The 12,070-nt window shown below is 45.9% G+C and overlaps 1 protein-coding gene across 1 annotated transcript; it reads left to right on the forward strand.

Moving 5' to 3' along the window:
* The first annotated feature begins 447 nt into the window (after positions 1-447).
* IL12B (interleukin 12B) lies at positions 448-8,916 on the forward strand. Its single transcript, XM_014888291.2, has 6 exons — positions 448-532; positions 2,032-2,307; positions 2,990-3,107; positions 5,006-5,199; positions 7,049-7,197; positions 8,794-8,916. Exons 1-6 carry the CDS (start codon positions 448-450, stop codon positions 8,914-8,916), a joined length of 945 nt encoding a protein of 314 aa, XP_014743777.2.
* The last annotated feature ends 3,154 nt before the right edge of the window (positions 8,917-12,070 follow it).

The following is a 12,070-nucleotide window of genomic DNA, read 5'->3' on the forward strand; positions in this document are numbered from 1 at the left end:
TTTTATTTAACTAAAATCTGCTGCTTGAAATTCTGAAGAAGGAGGAAAGAGACAATGCCCAAGAACATTCATCTTGTCTCACATCTATTACAATATCCTAAAACTTGACATTTAAAACGTTTCACCCTGTGAAATTACACACTTTAACTACACACTCGTGATTTTTAACTTCATGACTCAAATTTGGAAGCTTTCTTTAAGGCTTTTGGGTTTCAGCACCTTCTCTAAACTGCCTTGGGATGAGAATCCCAAGTGGATCAAAATCACAGCTCCAGCTCCAGCACAAAGCTGAGATTTCATTTTTATGGAGTCCCAGAGTTCTCAGGATGGGAGGATGTTCCTGGAAATGATTCTGTGTCCTTGTCACCCTGCCTGACTTTGGAGCACACTCAGCCAACCTCAGCGAGTTTAATCAGGTTTTTATTTTTTTATTTTTTCCCCTTACAGATGTCTCACCTCCTCTGTGCCTTACTGTCCTTGCTTTCCTTTGCTGCTCTACTGGAAAGTGCCCAGTGGAAACTGCAGGAAAATGGTAAAGAAGTCTCAATTTAGTCAGATCTAAAACTTTATAATTGTATAATATTTTATATATATATATTAAATATTATATATATTGTATTGAATTATAATTGTGGCCACTAGCACAGAATTTGTTAACTCCAGTGTCTCAGGCCAAGGCTGTATGTTTATTAGTTTGACAATAATTAATTGGAGTTAATGGAAAAATATTTAAAAGTCCTAAAATGCCTTCCAACAGCACATTTGCAATCTTTGCTTTAGCAATGGTTTTATTTCCTATTCCTTCTCCTGCTGTTCAAAGTCTCAGTCACAAAGTCTGGATGCAAAAACTGTGACTTAGGGAACAGCCCTAAAAAAACCAAGGGAAGAATGACTTGTGAAAAAGCAAATATATTTCTGAATATATAAAAATTAAAAAATGGTTTATCAACTTCTCTGGTAAAGAATTTAAATGTAAATCCATTTGTAAAAATACAGGGTAGGTAATAAAAAATTCTTTTGAATAATTGATCTGAAAATTGGGCTAAATTCAGATTGTCCTCTCTTTCAATGAATTTCCCCCATATCTTTATATTAAAAATAATATTTATTCTGGGGGATCCCTGGGAGGGATTTGATGCTGAAAACAGCAAATCTGTTTGAAAACTTTGGCTTTGAAGATTTGCTTTGCCTGTGTCCATAGGGAATTTGGGAGACTTCCAGACTTCCCAGAGCTGAGTATTTTCTGCCCATTTATATTCAATATTTGACAGGTTTTGTCAAGTTTAGGAAAACCTCTTGAGCACCCACACTACCAGGTTATGTTGTTTTTTTTAAAAAAGCCAAGCAATTAATAGTTGCTATAAAGTTATTTATTGCAGAAGCACATCAGTCTTAAAAGAAAAAACAAAGCAAAACAATGGCAAAATACAATACCAAAATACACATTGATAAAGCCATGGCACAGAGCACCACCTCTCCCTAATTAATGTTATTTTATAAAAACTTTCCAACCAGCTAAGGCACAAACTCAGACCACTACTCCTTAACCTGTTAGAATTTTAGTTTTTTAGCACACCAGGCTATGTATAAACTATGTTCATGGCCTGTCTTGTTCTAACTGAAAAATGTCAGCAATATTCTTAATTCTATTATGTCTGGAGCCAGGTTCTTGGAGCCTCTAAGGAAACACCAGTGTGTTTTTTAACCTTTACTAGAATATTTATTATTTTTCAGGCATTTAAGACCTTTTACTTACTATAAACACTTAAAACTTATTCCATTTATTTCCTTATTTATTCACTCCATCTCTTCACTTACTCATTCCACTCAAAGACTTTAATTCAATCCCTGCACTCTGATTTCTCTCTGTAGAAACCAGACACCCTCCTGACTTTGTGACTCCAGCAGGTTTCTGGGTGTTTCTCCTCTGTGCTGACTGGGATTCACCCAGAGCTCACAGGAGACTGGAAGGGAAGGGCTCAGCCCAAGCTTTCCCCCCTTGCTCCTGATTTTTCCTTTTGCCATTCCCAGTGTTTGTCATAGAATCCCAGTGGGACACCGAGGCCCCGGCCACCAGCGTGGAGCTCACCTGTGACACCTCAGAGGAAGGAGTTTACTGGGAAAAGGACTCGGAATGGAAACAAGAAGGGAAGACTCTGAGGGCTGCAGTGAAGGAATTCCCAGATGCTGGAAACTACACCTGCCTGAGCCAGCAGAGCCACCAGGTGCTGAGCTCCCACCTCCTCCTCATTGCCAAAATCAACTCCCAGGGCCACATGGTGAGGTGGATCCTCAAAAGTTTTGAAGGTAAAGCCCCTGAAATGTTGGGTCTGTCCCTGCTCAGCTCTGTGAGGCTCTGGGAAATGTCCTTGGGAAAGGATTCTCTTCAAAAGCTTTGCTGAAAGGGGCAAATAAATCGTGGCTCCTGTGGCTCTGGGGAGAGCAAACAGGAATTGGGTGCCATGGGATTTATTTGGGATTTTCTAGGCTGATAGGGTGGAGGGATGGGAGGAATTGGTTTGGAAAACCAGGGTTATGTGACAGCAGCCAGGGAAGGGCTGGAGCTGGGCTGGGATGGATTTTGGGAAAGGTTCATCCCCCCCAGAGGGTGCTGGGCACTGCCCAGGCTCCCCAGGGAATTCCAGAGCTCCAGGAGCACCCAGGGATGCCCAGGCTGGGACCCTTGGGGTTGGACTCCATCATCCTTGTGGGTCCCTTCCAGCTCAGGAGATTCCAGGGTTCTGGGATTGGACAGAAGCTGAGCCTGACCCAGGTTTGAAGTTCTGCCTTTTGGGCCTCTCCACTCAGGACTAACCCTGGCACAAGCCTGGGATGTTTTGCATTTTCTGCATGAACTTCACTCATCTGAGCCTTGTATTTGAGTCCCTCCTGCTAGGGAATCTGTGAATTTATGAAATCTCTCTGTCTGCCTTGACTGTTTTGGCAGAGAAGAGCAAATAACTTCTGGTTTCTTTCTTTCCCTGTCTAGAGTCCAATAAGACATTTCTGAAGTGTGAGGCAAAGAACTACTCTGGAATTTTCACGTGTTCCTGGATGACAGAAAATACGAGCCCAAATGTGAAGTTCACCATCAGAAGCCTGCAAGGGTAAGAGCTTGCACTTCCCTTCAGCACCTCCCAGAGCAGCCCTTGGTGCTGCTCTGTGCAGGATTTTTGGCTTTTAGGGGCATGCAAGATGTGGGGGAGATCTCTTTTCCAAGCGTGAACATCCCCAAAACGCTTTGAGTCATTAGCGGGACAAAAGTTCACTTCACGAGGGCACGGAAATTGCTCAGAAATGAAGAAAAACCTTGAAAAAGGAATGACTCCAAGTGGGCTGGAGCAGCTTGCCCTGAGTAACTTAAGCAATAGCAAAACGTTTGGTGGAGGGCAGAGAGGAAGTGGAGCCAGGCCAGAAAGAAGCAGAGCTCCCAGTGCAGAATGGAGTGGGAGGCTGCTCCCAGTGCAGAATGGAGTGGGAGGCTGCTCCCAGGGCAGAATGGAGTGGGAGGCTGCTCCCAGGGCAGAATGGAGTGGGAGGCTGCTCCCAGGGCAGAATGGAGTGGGAGGCTGCTCCCAGTGCAGAATGGAGTGGGGAGGCTGCTCCCAGGGCAGAATGGAGTGGGAGGCTGCTCCCAGGGCAGAATGGAGTGGGAGGCTGCTCCCAGGGCAGAATGGAGTGGGAGGCTGCTCCCAGTGCAGAATGGAGTGGGAGGCTGCTCCCAGGGCAGAATGGAGTGGGAGGCTGCTCCCAGGGCAGAATGGAGTGGGAGGCTGCTCCCAGGGCAGAATGGAGTGGGAGGCTGCTCCCAGGGCAGAATGGAGTGGGAGGCTGCTCCCAGGGCAGAATGGAGTGGGAGGCTGCTCCCAGGGCAGAGCACACGGCCCCCGAGCAGCCTGTGCTGAGGAACCCTGCAGAAACCCCAGGGAAACGGCTCCTGGGAACCCTGGGGGGATTTCCTGCCTCCCACTGCTCCAAGGGGAGGGTTCTCCAAAACGTGGAGTGCTCCAGCAAAGGTCACCCCCCCAGCCTGTGAGAGGACTGAGAGCTGCCAAGGGGCTCAGCTGGCTGAGAGTAAAACCAGAGCCAGGCTCAGCTGGGGATTTGGGGGCTCCTGGGGAGATTTCTCAGCCCTCAATCCTTCAGCAGGGTTTGGGAGAGGGCAAAGCACAAAGGAGGAAACTGGAGCTTGCCACGGGATGGTGGAAATGAGAAATGTGAGATGCTTGGTTTGGGGTTTAAATATTAATTCCTTCTGCTGAGGCAGGGGTTGAATTAATGACACAAATCCATCCCACAGTGCTGGGAATGTCACAGCTCCCACTGAGCCTTTCCTGCAGCAGGCAAAGCAAAACATTGCCTCAGGTGTTGTGGTTATGGCAGCACATTCCCAGTATAAACCAGCACTCCCAGCACAGAGCAGCATTCCCAGTATAAACCAGCACTTCCAGTACAGAGCAGCATTCCCAGCACAGGGCAGAATTCCCAGTACAGAGAAGCACTCCCAGTATAAACCAGCATTCCCAGCACAGAGCAGCACTGCTACCACAAACCAGCACTCCCAGTATAAACCAGCATTCCCAGTACAATCCAGCCCTCCCACCACAAACCAGCACTCCCAGTACAATCCAGCACTCTCAATACAGAGCAGCCCTCCCAGTACAGACCAGAATTCCCAGTACGGACCAGAATTCCCAGTACAGGGCATCCCTCCCAGTACAATCCATCCCTCCCAGTACAGACCAGCCCTCCCAGTACAATCCATCCCTCCCAGTACAGAGCAGCATTCCCAGTACAATCCATCCCTCCCAGTACAGACCAGCCCTCCCAGTACAGACCAGAATTCCCAGTACAGAGCAGAATTCCCAGTACAATCTAGCATTCCCAGTACAGACCATCCCTCCCAGTACAGTCTAGCATTCCCAGTACAGGCCAGAATTCCCAGTACAGCCCAGAATTCCCAGTCCAGACCATCCCTCCCAGCGCTGTCCGTGCTGTGTCACAGCCCCCAGGCTGGCGTGTCCTGCAGCAGCCCCGTGGCTGTCACCGAGGGGGCCCTGACCACCTTCACAGCGCAGTGCCAGCAGCACAACTTCTGTCCCTTCGCTGAGGAGCTCCAGCCCATCGACATCTTCCTGGAGGCCATTGACGTGGTGGAGTACGAGAACTACACCTGCAGCTTCTTCATCAGGGACATCCGTGAGTACCCAACGCCGGGGGGGAGCTCCTTTCTCCTTTGCAGTTTTATTTTGTTTGCTGCTGTTTGCCCTGAAATACATCATCCCACGGTGATTTTATTGAGGAGTTCTGGGAATCAGGGGTGCACACCCAAATCTGACTCCAACGTGGATCCCATGTTTTTATTCTCTTTTTGTTATATAACTAGATATTAATTATTAAACCCATATTGTTCTATTGGATACATTGATTTTATCCAAGCATGAATTCTTATAATTTTCATTAAGCCCCACCAAATATCCTTTCTCATGATTCTTGTTATGATCACATCATTTCTTATGATTCTTACCACAATTAAACAATAATTCTATTCAATTACCAATCATTACATTTAACAATCATATCATTGATCACATGATGATTACACAGGTGAAGCTTCACATGATCCAGAAAAGCCAAATCTCAATATTCCTTCCCAGGGCTTAGTTCCCTTTCCCAGCCCCCTGGATCCATTGGATGCAATTCCCAGGATTTTTAGAAATATTTTAACCCTGTGCTGTCACTGCCAGGGCTCAGCCCAGCCCTGGGAATCCCTGCCCTGTGCTCTGTAAATGCCCACCCAGCCCCAGTTACAGGAACAGCCTGGAAGAGGATGAGGAAGTGAAGCAGCAGCATCTTCCTGCCTTGTGACCTCGAGTGGCCCAAGAGCCACAGCTCCTGGATGTCCCCAGAGGATGGGCACGGCTGGGAAGGGCTCTGTGGGACAGGGCAGGTGTGGTGAGGTTTAGGAAAACTTCCAGGTGCCTCTTGGGCACCCACACTGCTGGGTTATATATATATTTTTTTTTTAAAAGCTAAGCAATTAATAGTTGCTATAAAGTTATTTATTGCAGAAGCACATCAGTCTTAAAAGAAAAAACAAAGCAAAGCAGTGGCAAAATACAATACCAAAATGCACATGGATACAGCCATGGCACAGAGCACCACCTCTCCCTAATTAATGTTATTTTATAAAAACTTTCCAACCAGCTAAGGCACAAACTCAGACCACTGCTCCTTAACCTGTTAGAATTTTAGTTTTTTAGCACACCAGGCTATGTATAAACTATGTTCATGGCCTGTCTTGTTCTAACTGAAAAATGTCAGCAATATTCTTAATTCTATTATGTCTGGAGCCAGGTTCTTGGAGCCTCTAAGCAAACACCAGTGTGTTTTTTAACCTTCACTAGAATATTTATTATTTTTCAGGCATTTAAGACATTTTACTCACTAAAAGCACTTAAAACTTATTCCATTTCCTTATTTATTCACTCCATCTCTTCACTTACTCCTTCCATTCAAAGACTTTAATTCAATCCCTGCACTCTGATTTCTCCTGACTCCTGACTTTCTGACTCCAACAGGCAGGGAATAATCCAGCAGATTATTCCAGCAGTTCTCCTGTCTGAGAGCTGCTCCAGGCTGTGGATCCTTCCCTCCTCAGCCATTCCTACATGGGCAGGTTCATGGGAAGGGACAGGAATAATAACTCTGAGTTGGAACATGAGGCACAATCCCAATGAAACAAAGGTTTTCCTAAATGGATTCATGGTCAGCAGGGGTTGAAAATATTCCTGTGTGTCCAGCAGAGCCCTCTGCAACCTCCAGACCAAAAAAAAAAAAAAAAAAAGAAGGATCTTATCCAGATTGAGTCTAGGAATGTGCTAATTTTCCATTAAAAGCACCCAAGGCAATTTTTACACCTCAAGTCTACTCCTCTGTCTACCTGGAGGCTCCCAAAACTCATTCCCATAAAACCAGCACCAGGAACACCCCAATATTCGCCATTAAATTGTTAATATGAATTAATTCTCTGTGTTTTCTCTTGCAGTAAAGCCTGACCCTCCCCAGTGTCAGTACGTGGCCACCAATGGAACAGTGACCTGGACATATCCCAGAACCTGGAGCACCCCAAACTCCTACTTCCCTTTGACTTTCAAGGTCAAAGTTAAAAGACAAGCAAAGAAACACAAATACCAGGTAGAAACACAATTTTCTTGCTTGAATAGTATAAATAATTTCAGTTTTGTATGCAAGAATAATGAGCTAAAATAAAAAAAAAAATTAAAATTAAAATAAGGTGCTGAGCCCTCAAAAGCAGCAAATTCTACCCTGGCAGGAAAAACCTTTTCCAGGTCCATGAGCAGGAAGATCCCTGAGGCAACTGAGGACAGAAAATCCTGTCCAGCATTGCACAGTTGTGTTTACTAATTCATTAGGAGGCTGAGGAGGGCCTGATGTGGGAAAATCCCAATTTCCAAACCCAGAAGCCCAGCACCTGTGACACGAATTTCCTTGTGTGTTGTTCACAGCTGGGTAGCTCAGAATTTAGAGGTGAATTGGAAATCAGAAATCAGTCACTCCTCTGGGAGCATTTCTATGGATTCTGGTCTTTTCCCCCTTGATTCCCAATTAATTAATGAAATTAATTCACAGTGTCAGGGTTCAATCTGCAAGAGTAACTTGGACACAAAACTTGGCTTGGAAAAGAACTGGGAAAACCACAGAGCCCCAGTGCTGCCCTTCCCCACCCAGCACTGAGGAGAGCAGACACATGGAATGGTTATCCCAGGTTTATCCCAGGTTTATCCCAGGTTTATCCCAGTTTTTCCAGGTGATTAAACCCGGGAATTTTTCCTGCTGGGGAATGATCCAGGCCGGACCAGCAGATGGGGCTCAGTCCCTGATTTCAGCAGCGTTGGCTCCTCCACCCTTTCGGGAGGGAAATGCCAGGGCTGGGGATGCTCCTTGTGCCCCATCATGAGCAGGAGCAACTTCTGCTTTTTGGGATTCCCACTCTGGGAAATGAAGGAAAAGGAGAAAAACACAAATAAACAAACGACCCCTTTGTTTAATGAGTGTTTAGGTTTGGGGTTTGGGTATTTAGAGCACCAAGCTCAGTGGGTTTGGGTCACTTTGGGACATCAAGCTCAGTGGGTTTGGGTGATTTGGGTTTGGATCTCTTTGGGACAAACCCCTCAAATGGGTTTGGATTATTCAGAGCATCTCCCTCAGTGAGTTTGGGTTTTTTAGAACACCTCCCTCAGTGGGTTTGGGTCATTTAGAGAACCAAGCTCAATGGGTTTGGGTCACTTTGGGACCCCTCTCTCAGTGGGTTTGGGACACTTTGGGACCCCTCTCAGTGGGTTTGGGACACTTTGGGACACTCCTCTCAGTGGGTTTGGGACACTTTGGGACCCCTCTCAGTGGGTTTGGGACACTTTGGGACCCCTCTCTCAGTGGGTTTGGGACACTTTGGGACACTCCTCTCAGTGGGTTTGGGACACTTTGGGACCCCTCTCTCAGTGGGTTCAGGTCACTTTGGGACCCCTCTCAGTGGGTTTGGGACACTTTGGGACCCCTCTCTCAGTGGTCCTGACCTTTCCAGCTGTTCCAGCTGAGCTCAGGCTCTCCCAAGCCCCAGCCCTCTGGGACCCCCTGGGTGCAGTTGGAGCCTTTGGGGACACCAGGCTGGGCTGGGCTGGGCTGGGCTGGGGGCTCAGTGACCCCTCCCTGGTGCTCTGGGGTGGGTTCTGTCCCCTGTGCTGGCACTGAAGGAGCTGTCCCTGTCCCCAGGTGTACGACACAGAGGAGCAGTCCCTGCAGCTGCAGAGCCCCGGGCCAGCTCAGGTGTGGGTGCAGGCCAGGGACTGCTGCTACCTGTCCTCCTGGAGCGACTGGTCCTCCATGTGCAGGTAAGGACCCAGCCAGGGGGGGCCGGGACTCCGAGAATTCTGATGTAAATTGACGTGTAAATGAAATTTCTGTCGTTATTTCACAGATAACCACTAAGGGATCCAGGAGGGTGGCACAGAGCTCCTAGAGAAAGCAAAGAATGAATTAGCACAAGAACAGAAGCACAATCAGAAGGAAAGTTTCTATTTGAGATTCTTAAGAAGCCATAACTCTTTTTTTTTTTTTTTTTTTTTTTTTAATTGCAACAGTTGAATGTGGTCTCCTGATTTTGGCAGCTCCTCAATTCCCCAGATTGGAGTTAAACTTTTAGCATCCATCATGTTACATTAACCTGGTTTTGACAGGTTGCTGGCAGCTATTATTGTATGTCCTACGTGTTATTATTGTGCCTTAATTTATTTCATATTTATTTATTTATTTGCTATTTATTTACCTATTTAGTATTTAATTTAACTTATTTATTTATTTATGTATTTATTTATTTACTGACTTGCAAGGCCAGTGGGTAGCAGTTACTGTTCAAACCATTGCATGTGATCATTTATTTGGAAAGTCACTTCCTGAAAGGACTGCTCAGGTATTCCATTATTTAATGGTTTAATTCTTTGTTTCTTTAATATTTATTTGTATTTATTTCTGTGCCACTGTGCAAGCACACAAAGCCTGAACAGCTGGGTGTGGTGTGTGCAGACCATCCTCATCCTCCAGGATATTGGACTAAAGAAGAAATTGGTTTATTTAATATTTATTTGTATTTATTTCTGTGCCACTGTGCAAGCACACAAAGCCTTGGGCTGCCTGAATAGCTGGGTGTGGTGTGTGCAGACCATCCTCATCCTCATCCTCATCCTTATCCTCCAGGATATTTTGCAGTAAAAAGGAATTTTCAGGGCCCTGGGGATGTTTGCTGCTGCTCTCTGTGCCCAGCTGGAGAACACTCCATGAGAGATCCATGGAGCTGGAGCCAACTGGGAGCACTGGGAGCACTGGTGTGAAGGCAGCTCTGAGCCTCCTCTCAGCCTTCAGGACCATGGCAGGAGGCAGGAGCTGCCATTTATCACAACTCCCCATCCTAAACAACCTCCCCCTCCTTCCACACCTCCATTTTTTTTCCACCATCCAGGGAATTTCCACCATCCAGGGAATTTCCACCTGATTTTGTGGCACTGGAATGAATTCCAAAGGAATACTCAGGGTATCAACCCCCCCCCCCCCCCAACCAGAGCCCAGCTGGGAACTGGGTTGATGTGATTGTTAATGATCCCATTAAATCAGATTTTATTAGAATAGAGATTTTTTTTTTAGAACCCAAATGTTCCCCACCCAGAACCTCAGGGAAATCTCCTGGGCTGAGCTCTGCCACAGTGAGGGCACAGCTCTGGGAGGAAGCACAAGCACGAGCTGAAAACTTTGTATTTTTAATGAAAATTTTGTATTTTTAATGAAAACTTTGTATTTTTTTTATGGAATCTTGGAATTGTTTGGGTTGAAAAGACCTTAAAGTCTGCCCCATGGACAGGGACAGTCCCAGTGCTCAGAGCTCCATCCAAGCTGGCCCTGGACACTGCCAGGGATGGATCTTTTGTCAAAAGGGGACAAAATACTCTGAAATATCTTTGACAATTCAGGCCTTCACCTCTGATGCAGAAATCACTGACATTAAAGTCTTCCATTGCAACCACGATTCCTTTCCCCCAGTCTGAGCAATGGGTGGTAATTTAAGATATTTAAACATTGCAATGTGTGAAGTATCTGATATTTCAGAAAACTGCTGATAATTTATTTCCAAGTCTGTGTTTATTAAGTTTACATGTCTTATTTTGGCTATAAAGGCAATTTTATGCGCTGGTTTACAAAGGAGCTAACAATAAACACACCTGAAAACAAGAAAATTTCGTTTATTTGTGATCTTTTCAGAATGCTTTGTGTCACTCTTCACTCTTGTACCAGAGGATCACACACTATTTCTGTCTCAATGTCTGCAGGGCAAATTAATTCTTAGTAATTAATTAATAATACTAAATTCCCAACCTGTAAAACTGCACAGCCATGGGACCAGGATGTGCTGAGCTGCAGGAAAGGGGAACTCTGGGCTTCTTTGTGGTCTCCAGCTTTGAGCTGAGCCCAGCTAAGCCAGACCTTGAGGATCCTTCCCTGGTTTTCAGTGCTCAGAGGTCACAGAACCTTCCTGAACCTCGGGCTTTAAACCTTGACCCCCTTGAAACCAATCCCTGAAACCTCTCCTGAGCTCAGCCTCCATTCTTGGAATATTTGGTATCCTGACAGAGCCTAAATTGATCTTTGCCTTCGAAAATGTCACAAAATGCCATCAAATGAGAGAAGCCTCCCCACAGGATGTGGGCTGTGAGTGGGGGAAGTCTGGCTGAGTTTATTCAGGAAAATAACAAAGCTCAGCTTGGGACTGCCCCTGTCTCTGCAGGAATCACTTCACTGGCAGCTCTAAAGTTGGTTTTAATCCCAAATTATCCATTTCCATGGATCCAGGTGCCTGGGAATGTCTCCTCTGGGAATTGCCAGGCTCCCACTTCCGTCTAGATTGGATAAAAAGGGAAAAATATTCACTGTGGTGGCTCCACACACAGGAGATCACATTCTATACTGCATCCACCCAAGAACATAATAATTGATGTGTCACTCAGTCCTTGGGCTTCTCTTCCTTCATTCCTCTCCTTGGTGCACTTTAAATAATCTGGAAAACTCTGGATAAATGTCAAATGCACAGACTCAGGCTGCACAATGTACAAAATTCCCCCTCACCCTCCCCCCCAAAAAAACCCCCTTTAGATTGCAAAATCCCAGCTTCTGACATAAAATTTTAGATCTGATTTATTCCTGAAGAAAGGAGAGTCGCTGACTGTATAAAAACAGGATTTTTTTTTTTTTTTTCCATTCCTCACCGTTTCCTGGGAAGGGGCAGCTCCTGCAGCTTTCAGTTCATCCCCATCACTCAAGCCCTGGCTTTTGGGTTCTGCCACCACACCTCCGAAAATCTGCTGTGAGCAGAGCCTGACTAATTCCCCCCAGGGCTTTCTGTGGGTGCTGCTCAGCTGCAGCAAGGCTTGACAGATAAATTAGTCGGTGTCTTTAATGAGGCACTAATTGGTGGCTGGAGGAATTTGCTGTTCTCCTGGAGCTG

Source organism: Sturnus vulgaris, chromosome 15 (genome assembly GCF_052056855.1).
Source record: "Sturnus vulgaris isolate bStuVul1 chromosome 15, bStuVul1.hap1, whole genome shotgun sequence".
In the NCBI taxonomy this organism is placed as follows: Eukaryota; Metazoa; Chordata; class Aves; order Passeriformes; family Sturnidae; genus Sturnus; species Sturnus vulgaris.

Excerpts from the sequence above, each read along its gene's own strand:
- IL12B (XM_014888291.2), top strand. The coding sequence starts at position 448 with ATGTCTCACCTCCTCTGTGCCTTACTGTCCTTGCTTTCCTTTGCTGCT. Across the intron at positions 3,108-5,005 it reads ACCATCAGAAGCCTGCAAGG|CCCCCAGGCTGGCGTGTCCT; the intron begins GTAAGAGCTTGC and ends GCTGTGTCACAG. Across the intron at positions 7,198-8,793 it reads CAAAGAAACACAAATACCAG|GTGTACGACACAGAGGAGCA; the intron begins GTAGAAACACAA and ends CCCTGTCCCCAG.